The 16,191-nt window shown below is 41.6% G+C and overlaps 1 protein-coding gene across 1 annotated transcript in view; it reads right to left on the bottom strand.

The window, feature by feature from the left end:
• Positions 1–2,730, bottom strand: part of ncam1b (neural cell adhesion molecule 1b) — a gene marked incomplete at both ends in the record, with an annotated part of 88,643 nt that extends 85,913 nt beyond the window's left edge. The window contains one exon of the mRNA XM_080509518.1: positions 2,679–2,730. Within this exon, the coding sequence (XP_080365644.1) occupies positions 2,679–2,730 (52 nt within the window). The remainder of the gene's footprint in view (positions 1–2,678) is intronic.
• Positions 2,731–16,191: the final 13,461 nt, after the last annotated feature.

The following is a 16,191-nucleotide window of genomic DNA, read 5'->3' as shown; positions in this document are numbered from 1 at the left end:
ACTGCTGCTACAAGCTTCCCAATGGGATTGTTGGAGGAAATGGTGCAACGATCGAGCCGATACCGGCGCTATACCCAAATCACAGGGTGCAGATCGTAGATAAAAACGAAGGACCACGCCCACATTGTCCAGCCTCCCCTACGCCTGGCCTTTATTCCTCCACACACACTCGCGAATAACAGCTTGATTCTTGTTTGACTTATCTTATTTTTGAGGCAGTAACTGAGCCATTTTACGCTTATTCTTGGCAGGCTTAGATATTTTTTTGTTGCATTCGGTGGTGGTAATTAGACGCAGGTTGTAAATGTAGAGGGTACGGGTGACAGAGAGAGGCAGGGAACACAGTTCGCGCCAGACCAGCAAACAAACCAGCACAGTGATGTACTAGTTGCAATGCGAAAACCTCAGCATGTTCATCTCTTGCTTTCTTCAAATAAACCGTCAACGAAACGACGAGTAGACTGGCTGGAAATTCTGTTGTGGGGTTTTTCTCAGTTCACTGCTGCTCCACTGTAGTAGTCATGGTAATAATCGCCGGACAATGGGACATTGAAAAATTGTCATTACATATTGACAATGATCTTATAGGCTTCAGCACCATTCAGCTGGCACATGAATGGTTGTCCTCTCTAATCAGAGTTAGTAAAACTACCAGGCGTACAGTGCGCAATACAGAAGGTAATAATCCAGCTCTGAATGAAGGTAATCCACTTTAAAGGTAAATACCTCGCCTCAGATCAAGACCATGTTAGCCACGAGCCCAAAAACAAAAGCCAAAAAATGTTGAATTCACGCGTACAGTGCAGTATGTAGGCCACTGTCTTCAACATGATTCAGGCAAACCATCTGGCACGCGTATAATGGAAATGGAAAGAAACCTTTAAATCAGCTGAGAACTGATTAATATATTAACCCAATCTGCAAACACTTCACAGAAATGATGAGAGCATCTTGGTAGCACATTTACAAAATCTGACAAGTAAATTTTTCAGCACAAAACATCCCATTCCCAAGATGCTCAATTAGGATTTTTTTTTTTTTTTTATAAATTCTACACAAGCCATTTAATGGCTCATTTTGAATGTTGTTTGTATAGCAAAATCAATACTGGCAGAGCTGACATATTTGATTTCTTCAGCTTTTTTTTGTACAACCACAATAACAACATACTCAATCTGGTGCAACTCTAATCACATATTTCTAATAGCTGCAGACATTCAAACGGGATTATCAAGAGCACACGAACTTCAAAACGCGATCAATTGCAAAACGGAATAGAATATTTCTACAGCCTGAAGCATTTTTTTTTTTTTTTGTAGACCTCATGTGATGCTTTCATCAATCCAGTTGTTCATTTAGAGGCTGTTATTTATTCGATCCGTGTATCTCGATGAGTAAAATGTGTGGGGAAAACAGTTGAGCAACACCATACAGTTTACAGTCTCTCCTGTCCGGTAAATGAAGACTGGCCACTGTAAGATATCTCCCATTAAACGCCGGGGAGCTGGCTGCAGTGAGGGAGGGCTGAGGGCTGCACTCCCTCTGCCTCCTTGCCTGAGGAACACCCCTGTACCCATCAGATTGTACATACAGGATTAAAAGGCTATCCCACGACCAAGCTGAGAGTATAACCACTCCAAACCTAAAAACCTGGCACGATAATGAAATGGCACGAGATGTTACTGGAGAAAAAAGGAAAAAAAAGGAATTTAGCACAAAACTCCTCCAATTAGACTTACGTAACGACACATTATACCAACTTAGAGGATCTCGTTTCAAAGCCTTTATCGTGGCATCGGATTACATAACAGATGATTCAGAGTAGAAGTTGTTGCTCGCAGAGAAATAAACCGGCAGCTCCCCCCGACGCGAGCATTCATTGTCAACATCTCCTCCTCCTCCTCCTCCTCCTCCTCCTCCTCCTCCTCCTCCTCAGTGCAACCCTCACACCTGTAAACACGGACAGGTGCTGGGAAGATACGCTGTTTTTTCCCCTGCATCATATACACACAAACTGAGACGGTGACTAAACCCAGGAGGCTGTGTGTGTGTGTGTGTGTGTGTGTGTGTGTGTGTGTGTGTGTGTGTGTGTGTGTGTGTGTGTGTGTGTGTGTGTGTGTGTGTGTGTGTGTGTGTGTGTGTGTGTGTGTGTGTGTGTCAGCATCACTACCCATCAACAACACGTCCCGTGCAGGCAGGCAGGCAGCTCGACCCGCGGCCCGCGCCGACACGAAAGCTGCACTAGACGAGAAAAAAAAATGTCCTCCTCCGCGTGATTACATTTTTTTTTTTTTTTTTTTAGCTCATGTTTTATTTAACGTGCAATAGTGTTTAGTCAGCGCACGGACTCGTACATTGAATTAAAAAAAAAAAAAAAAAAAAGGGGGAGCCTCTCAATGCTCCGTTGAGTGTCGGGAAATAGTGCGTTAACGCGTCCGCGAGTAAAACAACAACAACACAGTAAGCTAATTACAGCAGCGCAGCGGCGTTTACAGTCGCACCTGCTAAACAGCCCGCGGGCGGCGGATGAAGGAGGAGGAGGAGGAGGAGGAGGAGAAGAAGGATGCCTGCGGTCCAGTTCAAGCACAGAGGACACACACGGGATGTCCACGACACAGCGTTAAAGAGTTAAGAGTTAAACACAAGGGTGCTTTTTTTATTCACGTATTCCTCCTTACCTGCGCAGCCCACAAGGAGCGAGGCTAAGAGTATATCCCGTAGCTGGACCATCGCAACTCTCCGAGTAACGTGGACGTTGAACGGCGCGGCGAACGCTTAAATGTCCGTCTCTCCCTTTGCGGTGTCGCCCTTTGGGGGTGTTCCCTCGGCTCCCTCAGCAAGTGTTCATCCTGATCTAAGTGTCGGAGCTGGTCGGTGATGAGTGTCGGCGGCGGCAGCGGCGTCGGGATGACAGGCAGCGGTCGGAGATTAGCAGCGATGATGAGCGCCAGTGCACAGTTCAAAGTCTGACTGACAAGCGGAGCCTGCTCACACAGCCAGATCACTCCGCACGGCCGGGAATGAAGGACCGCCCGTCAAATAGTGCCCATTTCTCAAAGGAGAGCCAGTAACGGCAAAAAAAAAACAACATTAATGAAATACATACGCTCTCCTTCAGGAATAAAAATCACACACTCAAGCAGCAGAGTTGAAGTAGTACATTAATGTTTTACATGGCTTGTGACGCCTTTGGTTATTTATCTCATTTATCTCTAAAACCTGCATATCAGGGGTGTGAGCAGGGCCGCCCCTGGCCAAGTGGGGGCCCTAAGCAGGATTTTGTTTTGGGGGCCCCCTTCCAATAACATAATAATAATAATAATAATAATAATAATAATAATAATAATAATAATAATAATAATAATAATAATAATAATAATAATAATAATAAATTACAATTACTAACGAATCAAATGAACAGCCTCTATCAACAGTGGAACAAGAACTTTGTAGATCAACAGTGGAACAATAACTTTACAGATGCACACGTCTGAATAAACAGTTTATGCCACAAAGTTTTTTCTTTTTTATTTCAACAACATCCCCACCTTCAAGTGAAGCATGAGCCTCTTCTTGTTTGGACTTTTTCATTCTTTTGCTAGCTCCCAAATCGTATTGACGTTTGGAAGCCGTCTCTCTCTCGCTACTCTCTACCTGGAAACAACTGCCTGCCGGCCCATCTGACCGCTGATTGGTCAGATGGTGACGCTTCGCACTTTCAATCATTGCGTCTCTTTTTTTCTCTCCCTCTCTCTCCTGCCTCGGGCTGACTTGGTGGCGGTGCTCTACGCGCCTCTCGGCAAAATGCACGCGCATCCTTTGCGAATTTGCAGAGAATGATGATACTTTATTGATCCTGGGGGAAATTGAATTCACTTGTGCAAAATGGGGCCCCCCATGGATCGCGGGGCCCTACGCACAGCGCATGTTCTGCGTGTAAGGAGGGGCGGGCCTGGGTGTGAAACATAAGGCCCACGGCCAAAAACAGGTCCACAAGAGGCTGCAAGCAAATTTAAAAAATCGCAAAGAAAGGAAAGAATTTTAAATGGAGTATAATAGAACAGATAGAATAGAAATACCTTTTTAATCCTGGGGGAAAGTCTTGAAAAACATGTTGGCTATCAGTACCCTGAGAACACAGCGCAACTGATACACAAACATCTGTGTTGCTGCCAGTAAAACATTAGTCTCAAAGCCAAACTGTCAGTGTGAGTTTGTTATAAAAAAACACACAAAAAAAAAACAAGAAACAAACATGCACCAAGGCTGTAAGATGCAACCGTTTTAGATGTTTGATTTTTTTTATTTGATGCTGAGCGTAAAGTGATTAATGGTACTTACTATTCAGATTTGTGGAAAATACTGATTTTTTCAAAAATGTGTAGCGTGTTCAAAATTAAATGTAAATTCAAAGGTTATTGCACTATTTTAGCAATTTGGCTCATTCAGGAGGAAACTGGGCTGCATGTGACCCCGGAACTAAAATGTGTTTGACATCCCTGGTAAATATTGTTTGGATTTTCTTTTGCATCTATGTAATATTGTATTTTACTTAAAATGTCTATATAACATCTTGCACATGTAACATACACACATAGTGGTATAGGTGGTGTTGCTCTTCCATCATACTGAGAATTTTGTGGGTTTGCACTTGCACTAATCATTTCTGTGTGGAGTTCGCATGCTTTCTCTGGGTGCTGCTGTCCTACGGCTGATACAATGATTGGGTATATTCGTAAGCTAGAGAAGCAATTTATTAGATAATTCACCTAACCCAATAATAACTTAATAGCACTGACACCTGCTGATTTTTACTTTAACTTGTGATGTTTAGATGTACATATATCATAAAAATGTTTGGCTAAAAAAAAAGTATTGGCTCCTATTTTAAGCAAGTAGCAGTAGCAAATACCCATGTTGTCTTCAGTCCTCTGCCTTCACGTTTCTGATAGAGTTTTGTTAGTTTGTCATTTAGTCAGAAATTACTCAGAGAAATGCCTCAAAACCATGTCACAAACTCCATTTATAAGTCACATTGTCTCTTTGAATTTGGTTGCATTCAAACATGCAAAAAAAGAAAGAAAGAAAGAAAATAAGACCTGGATTTATCAGAGCCAGCTTGTCCATTAGTCAATATAGGCAAATGGGGACAAAAGTCACCTTCAATATAATTATATTAAAACTAGTTATTACTATTGACTCTTGAAATGAAAATGAAAATGAAAAAGCCCACATTGATTCAAATGCAAAGCAATGCCCGATGAATATTACTACAAACGACAATACCAAAGAAGTCTGGCCCAAAAGAACGGATGGAGGTGTTAACATAAATATTTGACCAGGTTTTTAATCCAGTTGGGGGGGATGAGGAGAAGCTGGCTCATGTACTGTAAAAAGAATGATAGCTGGCACTGCTTCTGCAGCAAAATGACAAATTGAACAGGGAAGGATGAAAGGATTGGAAAAATGCAAACCACTTCTCTGCATATAGTTGTATATCGGCATTTTATATAGCTTTTGTATGTAATTGTTGCAGATATATTGTTTTAAATGTAGATTATGTGTTGAGTTTTTTGTGCAAACTGTGTGCTTATTTAAATTGGTGATGTTTTGTATTCATAATTTATTGCTATAATGAATATTTTTTGCTTACTTAAAGGACATGTATTTTTGTGGTAAGGGTGTATATTGTATTGTATTTTTGGATTTATTTGTAATCTATTAAGCATGTAAATTGGGTGAAACGTTACTTTATAAACTGAAGATAATGCTAAAACTGATGCTGTTCGATTTTTTTGGAAGTTGCAACCATATAAAATCTCGCCAAGGGCATGCCGACTCTGGACTTTATGCTTTATTTCAGTATCCGAACACTCTAAAAAGACCTTGTCACTTCGAAGGCTGCACAACTTCCACAGCCTTTTGCCAGATTTTCAGCATTACTGATCCGTCACCATTGTGCTGTTTCCACTACTCTTAACAGAACTGTCATAAAAATCAGTAAATATTGTAATAGTCACAGTTTAAAAAGTCACCCAGCAGACCAGAGTAGGTCAAACAAGCTCCCCTTCTGGTGATGTTGTTTGGCTCGCAGGCCATATGCTTCACCCCCTTTCTTATTTAATTATTCATAGATTTTATCCAGATTAAATGCAAATACGTGCAAAGTTAACTACAGATGGACTCCGACAACTCCATTTCCAAAAATGTTTGGGAAGTTTGTAAGACTTGAATTTAGAAATTCAGATGTTTTGAATTGCAAATCTCATAAACACATGTTTTATTCAGAATTAAGTCCTGAATACAAATTTCAAAGTTTTTACACATTTTTAATTTTGATTGCAGTGATTTGAACTAAAAAGTTCCACTCTGGTGTTTGGTGTCTCATTCGAGAGAATGTCATGAAATCATATGTATTTATAGTCGGGCTTGAATACAACGTGTCTGGTTGTAACACACACCATTGCTTTGATATATTTATCAACCTATTAATGAATCAGTGAGATAATCTACTTATTTGAAACATCGTAGGTTTGCTGTTAGAGACTTACCAAGCAGTGCATGGTTATTTCCCATTGTGAACACCCCCTTGCATGATAATACAACAGTGAATATAGTTTTAAATGCCTTATTAAGATAATTTCATGTGTGTGCACTGCTGTTTAGTTTTTCAAAGGACTTCCACTACATTTGACAGTTAAACACAAATGAAATAAAAACAACCAATGAATGAAAACACCAGTTCGGGCGTGAAGTGCACAAGATGAAAGTGAATGTTTTATATGTTGTGACTTGTTGCTGCAATTGTTATTTTCAGTGATTTGCATAGTATTTAATGATGGGGGGGAGAAAGAACTGGCCGAGCAGCGATTCAGTGGTTGGCATTGTCGCATTACGACGAGTGAGTTTGGCATTGAATCCCAGCCACAGCCGTTCTGTGCGGAGTTTGGCTTGTGCCTGCATCTGCTTCTCCAGCTTCCTGCCACAATCCAAAGGGATCTCTGTCAGAATGGTTGCTGTGTGTGTGAGAGACTGACTGTCTCTCTGAGTTAGCTCTCTGATGGACAGGCGACCCGCTGCCTCTCGCCCAGTGTCAGCTCCGGGAGGCAGTCGTCCCTCTGGGCATGGAGGATGGATGGATGGAAAGAGGGCAGGATGCATGGAGACCCATCTTACCTCTGTGTGTTTCTGTGTTTCTGTGTATGTGTGTCTGTGTGAAAGTTACTTTCCTTCAGTTTAAACCAGATTAAATACTGCAATGTGAAATATGGGCATGTTTCATACAATGTTTTGATTTCTTTTGGTTTGCCTCGATTTGTTTTATGCATCCTGTGTCTAGTAAGACTTCAAGAAGAACCAATAATAGTTTCATCGTCCTATTTTCACATTAATTTAATTGATCAGTCAACCTGTTACAACATATACTGCCTCAGTGAACAACAAAATGCTTCTTCTTTCTTTTTATGCTTCTTTCCCTTCACAAATGAAAGTTGAGGAAAGGTTATGTTTTTGTCTTTGTGTATCTCGTGGTTTGTATGTATGTATCTATGTATGTATGTATGTATGTATGTATGTATGTATGTATGTATGTATGTGTTTATGTATGTATGCATTTTAACAACTGTTCATGAAAACTATTACCATAACTTGAATTGCATTAAAACAAAAAACATGATCCCGAAAAAACTGTGGAAAAAATGTCAAAGGAACTCAAAGGAGATCAGCGTCTGTTGCCATGGAGGCGGAGTGGAGGGCTGTAGCTGCCATTAGCTATCCGCTAGCACACTGCTAACTCCGCGACCCGCCCCCCTTCTCCACTCTCAGCCAATCACATGCCAACTCATTCTGATGATACATTCAAGAGAATTGGAACCAACAGACCATGATCATTGAATCTTAACATTTCAAGGTGCCATTGACGACGGTATGCCCTCTACCGATGACCCGTTCTAGTAGTATCCAGTCTTGGTTTAGTGGTTAGCATTCCCTAGTTAGAGTCTGAGCTTGAAAGACGCATGTTCTCTCGGTGCGCTCGTGGATTTTCTTTAATTTCCTCCCAATCTGTGTTTGAAGTGAATTCTAAAATGTAAATGTGTGTTTTTCCCGTGATGGACGGAGTCACACATGATCCAAACTGAAGTTGGATAAAGTGTTTTTCCTGGGATGGATGACATCGACTAAATATGATTGTCAACTTTGAATCATTTGTTGCAGCTAAAAACACGACATTCATGTCGGTTTTTACCTGTTTACCTGATTGGTATCTTTTCATCCATTTCCATGTCCGTATTCAGTGATAATAACGGTGGATGAACCTTGAATGAAGAGGAAAATATTTCACAACCTGCAAACCCCAAATTCCTGGTGTATGAAGCTCAAATTACTAATTTTTAGTAAAAGAGAGTCACTGCCTACACCAAAGGCCTTATTAAAATCTGACAAACCGTATTGTACTTTGAGTGCATATCAAAAGGAGACAGTGGCATTTTCTCATTACTTTTCTGCATTTATTGGTTCACTTAACTGATCAGTTGTGGTTTTCTCAAAATTCTATCTTTCAGTTTGGCAGTTCAACGGCAGCTTTAAGGCTCTGATCAAACTGACAGGACTATAATTCTGTGGTAGAAATATGAAATACATCTATTTATTCTGTCCATAGAATGAAAACTAATCTGGAGTTGATTAAAGAAGCTCACATCCCCAGAAAGTAAATGATGTATGTCCTCATAGCCCCAATGACAGCATGACTTCTACAAAGTAAAGTTAACTTTCAGATTTTTTTTCTGTAAGTGCATTAATCTGGGCCTGTGACACAGCACATGAAACTGACAGATATAACATTTAAATTGCTGATATGACATATCATCCTTTAATATTAAATTGATAAAGCTTTTTGACTGTTTTTCTAATCCTTTCCAAGTCATTTTTTTTTGCCCTCAAACACTGTGAATGAATTTATTTTCTGGAATAAATTATGATTCACTCTAATGACAGCAGCATTTTTACTTTCATAAAAATAACAACAAAGTTAAAATCAGGTTTTTTTTTGTTAAGAATCATTTTCTAATCCCTTCATGTTGTATTTTATATTCGATCTCTAACAGAGTTATGAACTGTCTTTCCGATGTCTTATTTGCCAAAAAAAGCATTCCAGTGAAGCCAAACACCGGCGGATGCACCCACTCACAATGTGGAGGTTCTCGTGTCTGCTCTAGATTCTAGAAAGTGTCTTATTATGGTTTTCTTTGAATGTATAAATCTGATTTTATTAACTTCAAAGCCTCAGTCTCCTGTGGGATCTCTGCTGCTGACCCGCCCATCACACTGTGGAAGAACACAAATACTGGTCTCAATATTGCGTGTCCTTGGTCTTTATAAAAAAAAAAAAAATAAATAAATTTCAATTTCAAATCCCTAGCCTCAATGAAAAATGTGTATTTTTACACTGTGCAGCTGTATAAAAACTGGACTAAACATTGATTGCTAAATGTCACAAATGTTTGAATGTTAAACCACAACCTCTGCACACTTTGAATGACTGTTCTGACCCTCCCTCACCCACAGGGAGCCTCACCTGCTGCACCGTTTTAGTCAAAGTGAATGGCACCTGCTAGAACAGAGAAGAAAGGTGTGTGTGTATGTGTGTGTGTGTAGGGGGGGGTTGTTGTTGTTGTTAGTTTGCACAGCAGGGATAAGCCATTGCGTCGCGCACCCTGAGAGGATGTTTGCTTTCTATTTGCACTGCTGGCCGGCAAAGCGAGGCGACGAGCTCATATTTAATCAACTCAAATCAATGGGTGGGCTGGAAACTCTACTTATTTTTTTGCATCAAACCCTGGCTTTTCAAAGCATCTCCCTCTCAAAACACTACCACAGTGAGTGTCGACCCACAGACACTCAAGCTCTTTATTCCCTCGTCCAACTACCAATCAACTGAGAAGTAACTAGAGAAAGCACTGGGGGTAGGAGGAGAATGAACGGGGTTACTGAGAGTCTCAAGCTCTGTAGGGGAGGGGGGGTTGACCTGCGTTTGTGTTTCGGCATTAGATAAGAACGTATGACTCAGCCGATGACTCACACGTACAAATGCCCTCCAAGTATTCAGTAGTGTTTTATTCAGCGTGCGTTGAAAGTTGAAAAAGCTGATGTAGCATGCTTTTATTCTTAGGTCATCTCATGAATGCGATGGTTCCTCTTGCCTTTGAGTTTCCCTGGAATTTCCACGCGGTTTCCTTTTGAAAATGATGACAATTCTAATAAGTGCAATTCACCACTTGAGTAATTATTTACAGTTGTGGGATTAACCAGGTCCGTTCAGCGACATCCTTTGGTGTTAATTAATAAAATAGCTAAACTGGAAACATCCTGTCCAATTTTCCTGTACAAAGCTGCTCAATTCCTACGGGAGCACAGTGTGGTGCTCGGAACTCTTTGGGAGTCTGGTTTATATGACTTTCATCTCCTGTGTGGCAGCGTCGCATGACCTGCCACATGCCCTTATCCTCTTCGTAAAAATAAAATATCTTGTAGAAGGAAACCCTTTGCCCGCGCTGCATCCCCTTTCAGCGATCAACTCCATTTGTATTAAAAGCGGAATATCCTGCCCATTTGCACTAAAGCACACATAACATGCTCTTTCATCTAGTCAAATTACCCAGAATGCCTTTCAAAAAAACATGCCAAGATGTATTTGCCATATTCCTTTATGCTCGGACGCACGCAGGAGGAGTTTATTTGTGGAGATGGTGGCGGTAGACTTTTAGCTGTTTTCAGTTCAATATATATAAATGTGTCACGAAACATGCACAAACAATAACCAATATATCATTATATTATCGTAACTCAAAGCACAAACACCACACATCAGGCAGTGTTCTGTGTATCCTTCTCTCTCTCTCTCTCTCTCTCTCTCTGCTCATCCCTCTTTCACCCATTAGAACCACACATGCGTACTCTCCTGAGGTCACGCCTACATGTACTTGCACACGTGCAGTGCTTCACATCTCCTTCTATCTCTTCATCTATATTTATCATTTTCTCTCTCTCTTGTGCTCTCTCTCTTGCTCTCTCTCTCTATCATATATACACACATACTCTCATTGGCCATCTAATAATGATCTATCTATCTATCTATCTATCTATCTATCTATCTATCTAAGTATTTTAGTTATTATGAATAAATCATTAACAAAATCACTATATACCTCTGTCTCTCTGTCTCTTTCCAGCTTGCATATTCTTCTATATTCTTCCATATTTCCATCCTCCACTGCAGGAGGCTTTAAAATAGCTTTTTATTCCCTCCCCCACTACAGTAAGAGAAGGCGTCGTGCCGCACCGATATGAACGTGGGTTTGTGGGTCACGACAGGGAGGCTGAGGTCAGTTGCCCACACGATGTGTTCGGTGGGTGCCAGAGTCACAAACGCCACGGTGACTGGATATGGCCTTTGTTGTTGTTTTTTGCAAGCACCCTCTTGCTCCGCGGCTGCCGACTCTTTGCGGCGTGTGTTACATAATAAATGACTGTCCAGTTCACACAAAACAAAATCACACCACAGAAAGACAGAGTGGATCAGCAGGCTGGAGACAGACTGTGAAAAAAAAAAACCAAACAGCAGATTTCAGTCATGCTTTGTTGTCTCCTCAGCTTTGGTTTGCTGAGACCTCTCGATGCATCATATGCGATTTATTTGAAAAAAAAAAAAAAAACGACAAACAAACACGCAGGTCTGGTGCTTCAGTGGAGCTGCTTTCATTGTTACGACGCAGGAAGTGGACGCGCCGGCGTCAGAGGATCCCGAAGGTTCTGTGAGAAGCTTTTGAGAACTCCAAACACTTTGTTCAGTCAGTTATCACCTTTAGTGCAGAAAGACTGTGCTCCCGCGTATACAATCTCTGGACTAAGGGGTGCGTATCGGTTAAGCTTGAGTGAGAGGTGGCGTTGTCACACAGTGGACTCATTGTCCTGAGAGTCTGTCCCACAAGGCACACAGGACTCCTTTGTGAGCCGCAGATATGAATCTGCGTGGGCAGAGATCTGGAGGAGTCTGACTAAGCTCACATACAACCACACACATGGGCACACACAGAGACACACGGGCTCGGACATATGCATATTCATTACGTAAGAGGGGACGGAACACAGAGAGACAGGATGCAGTGTGCAGCACCATGCAGCTCTTCCATCATAAAGCTTTCATTCTTCCAAAGATGATTTACAGGCTGTTGTCACCGTCGCAGACGCGAAGTGTCACAGCCAGACGTCACCGCGAAGCTTCAGCCGACTTTCATCGTCTCCAGCGACAATGAAGGCTTGTTTCATTATCATCCGGGTGTTTCTTTTATTCACCACCAATGGTTCACCTCTGCCTCATCAGCATAACCCGGAACACCAGAGGACAGCTCCGCAGCCGCACGTCAACTGGCTGAGAAAAATCAACACAAAGGATTCAAGCGACTTCTCGACTCAATTGTGATTTTTTTTTTTTTCCAAATGAAATTATTTTAAGAACTTCTGCGCCTCAATGACTGCAATCTGGTACCAACCACACACTTTCTCCAGAAACTGCTCTGTGATTAAACTGATGAAAAACTGAAGCTGATGTAAAAACCAAACAATATACTTCAAGTCAACACAAGAAAGAAAACCCATAAACAACAACTAAATATGTAAACACAATGTTTAGATTGTGCTCGCTTGTGTCCTTGAGTGGAAAGTCCCTGTCAATTTTGAGGTTGACAAGATTTTTAAAGGGGGTCTTTAAATCACATATTTACACTCTATATATTGTTTTTCCAGTGAGAAGATCCAATCCTTTTTATCCCTCCCTGGGATTTATAGCTTTAGTAATTTGCTGTACGTGCTGGAAACAGTGTGTAGGTCCATCAATACAAATCAAACTGAAAAGCAAATGTTTCCTCATTAATCAGTTTAAAACAAAGGTGTCAAACACTTTTAAGTTGATGGGGGCACATACAGCCTAATTTCATCTTGAGGGGGCCAGACCGATAAAAACACTGACTTTTTCTTGCTGTGGTGAACAAACAGAATAGAATAGAATAGGATAGAATAGAATAGAATAGAATAGAATAGAATAGAATAGAATAGAATAGCTTCATTTGTCATTAAATGTGTCATATAATGTTCCCTTTTGCACTGTTAAAAAAGTGTACCAAAGTACACGTAATATAAAAAGTACATATAATATGAAAGCACTCATAGTACAAATATATGAATAGAAATTGTACAAGTGCAAAGAGGTGAACCATTGATGAAACGATCATGAGCAGGACTGCAGTGAGGAGATTAAAACCCTAATATCCAGGTCAGCTGTTCTTTAAAGATCAGATGGCTGAAGGATAAAATCTGTTCAAACGTCTGGCTGTGCGGAGCTTCATCGACCTGCTTCTTGGCAGAAGGCATCAGTTGGAGGTGATGAGCTGGGTGGGAGGGGCTCCTCTAGGGCGGCAGTGGTCCTCCTCAGTCATCCAGAGCTGCCGACCTCCTCCGGAGAGAGCAGAGGGCAGCCGCCGCCCCTCTGGGCTGTGTTTACGACCCTCTACAGGGCCTTCCTGTCCAGCTGTTCCAAGCTGTGGTGCGCTACGTGAGCACTCAGTGGTGGATCAGTGGAAGGTCTCCAGTATGGTCTTCCTGAAAACCCTCAGGAAGTGTAACCTCTGCTGGACTTGCACCATCACTGCCTCTGAGATGTGGACTCAGGAAACTGAAGGACGGCGCCATCTCCACAGTGTCTCCACTGAATTGAGGTATTCTGGTCCTGTGGAGGTCAACAAGGACCTCCTACTCTTCTCTGGATCTTTTTCTCTGAGCTGGACGGTTGAACTCCCCATTTATTTATTTATTTTCTTAAGTGTTTGGCCTGGCAGTAGGTGGGTGGTGGTGGGGGTGGGGGGGTTACATTCAGATGTGACTATGTTAACTTCCTTTTTTTTAATTTACACCGTTATATTTCACACTGTCGGTCCATATTGTTCATAAAAAAATGTTCCATAAATAAAACAATTACCTCCTTTGTTTTGGTAATGTTGACACCGATGTAGTTAGTATGCCGGGCCTCGCGAGGGCGCTGCTCCTTGATTTTGTAATGAAACCACACAGACGTGTGCAGAGAAGAATACGCGAAAATGGAGAGAACCTGACATCAGCATGGACTGATGACGCATCGGATGCTATCCGGGGTGAGTCTCGACTACAAAACTACTGATATGGCTGATCAAACTAGAATAATTACCGTTACTATATAATTACAAATATGGCGACCACCGCGGGTCGCCATATTTGTTTACAACGGATGGAAGGGGACGGGAGGGGGAGAGATGCGCATGCCCAGTAACCGGCTCCGTTGCCAGCAGTAACTGCAGGAGGGAATAGCAGCCGTGAAAGAAACTTTCCACCTTGGGAGCCGGATTGAAAACTTTGCGGATACAGTAAATCCGCACACTGGTGCCGTGTAAACAGACCCCCCCCCCCCCCCCCAAAAGTGAAGAAAGTTCTCCGGATACATCGTAATCGTTGTGACGCACCCAGCCTTTCGCCCATAATTAGCCAAGATCAATAACGTGGACGAGGATATGTATCCATGGACACTCAAGCCGTTTTAGGTGTTATTCTTGATAAATTCCACTTCAAAAGCGACATGGGTATGAAAACATCCTTCATGACAGTTACGTTTTCAGTCATGTTCTTATTGTGTGATGCGCCTGTACATCAGTGTTTTTCAACCACTGTGCCTCGGCACACTGGTGTTTCCGTGAGATATAGTCAGGTGTGCCGTGGGAAATTATCCAATTTCACATTTTTTTCTAAAAAAACATTTGCTCTCACAGTGTGTTGCAGAGTAATCATGTATAAATACTCTTCGCCAATAGATGGCAGCACAGAACTTTGAGACAAGACGTTAGGGTGCGCCAGTGAAATGGAAACTGAAAGACGTCAGTCTGGTTAATCACCACCACCTGCGGCTGCTACCATCTTGTATCAAAGTACTGTGTCAGTGACAGTGATGGAGAAGTTTTTGAAAAGGGAGGATTTGAACTCTGAACTAGACATGTTGGTGTTTGTCTGTCTTCTATTTCTGCCAGGATCTCAGTTCTGTGTTCATCCAATCAGGTCCAGGTTTCACACTGAGTGAGTAAAAATAAAAAAAAGAAATTGGGCAATACTTTTTTCTGTATTTATTTGATTCCTGTTGATAAAGCATTGATGAAAATGACTTTATATTGTTAATAGAGGCGACAGAGTTGAACATTTGGACATTTTCAGGTGGTGGTGGTGTGCCTCCAGATTTTTCCAAAGAAAAAAGTGTGCCTTGGCTCAAAAAAGGTTGAAAAACAATGCTGTACATGATGTGGAGAAGCTTGATTCAAAACCGAATCCACAAACCTGCGACTGTGAAAATAACCTCAGGTATCTGCTTCCATCTAGTGTTTGACGCAGAAACACAGCATGGTGAAGAGCTACGGAAGCCTGGACGCTGCAATGAGGCCTGTCAGACGTGTGGGGGCAGCATCGCACCACTTTACAATCTCCTCCTCCTGAGTTCATGTCTTTCCCAGTTATTGTGTAATTCAGCCTTGGATTGTATTATACACAGACGATTAAGTATGGATGGTAACTAATGGTGGTTCGTCTTGAGCTGACCCAGCACCACACACATACACACAGTGTGCGTTTTTCATATTAATTCCAAGCAAATGTTCTCCCTCTGTTATGTTTTTTGCCCCTTTAAAAAAGAAAAAAAAAAGCAGTCTCATCTGCACAGCTCAGCAAATTACCTCCACGTTTTCCCCCCTGTGTTTATTTTGTGATATTTTCACACTATTTCTCACACATCTCTCAGTCTTCCCACTGTGAAGATACATCTAATTAAATATAAAGTGGCGGCGGTGCCACACCAGACTGCGCACGTCAATAGATCGTGGGTATTTCTGCACTGGATCAAATCAAAGTAGACATTGTGTCTCAGTCTTGCGGTTCTGTGTGCTGATCCAGTCATTTTGCTCATGTCTTCTTTTTTTTTGTTTGTTTTTTCTTCCCCAACCTGAAATCAATCCAAACTGGTTAAAACAATTACACCAAACACTCTGTATTTTAAGCGCCGTCTCTGAGTCACCGTGTCACTACCATCGCACAATGAAATGACAAATTATTGTAATGGAGTCCTAAAAT

Source organism: Blennius ocellaris, assembly GCF_963422515.1.
Source record: "Blennius ocellaris genome assembly, chromosome: 2".
NCBI classification, from domain to species: Eukaryota; Metazoa; Chordata; class Actinopteri; order Blenniiformes; family Blenniidae; genus Blennius; species Blennius ocellaris.
The sequence above is the reverse complement of the archived record's forward strand: the minus strand, read 5'-3'. Positions and strand labels throughout refer to the sequence as shown.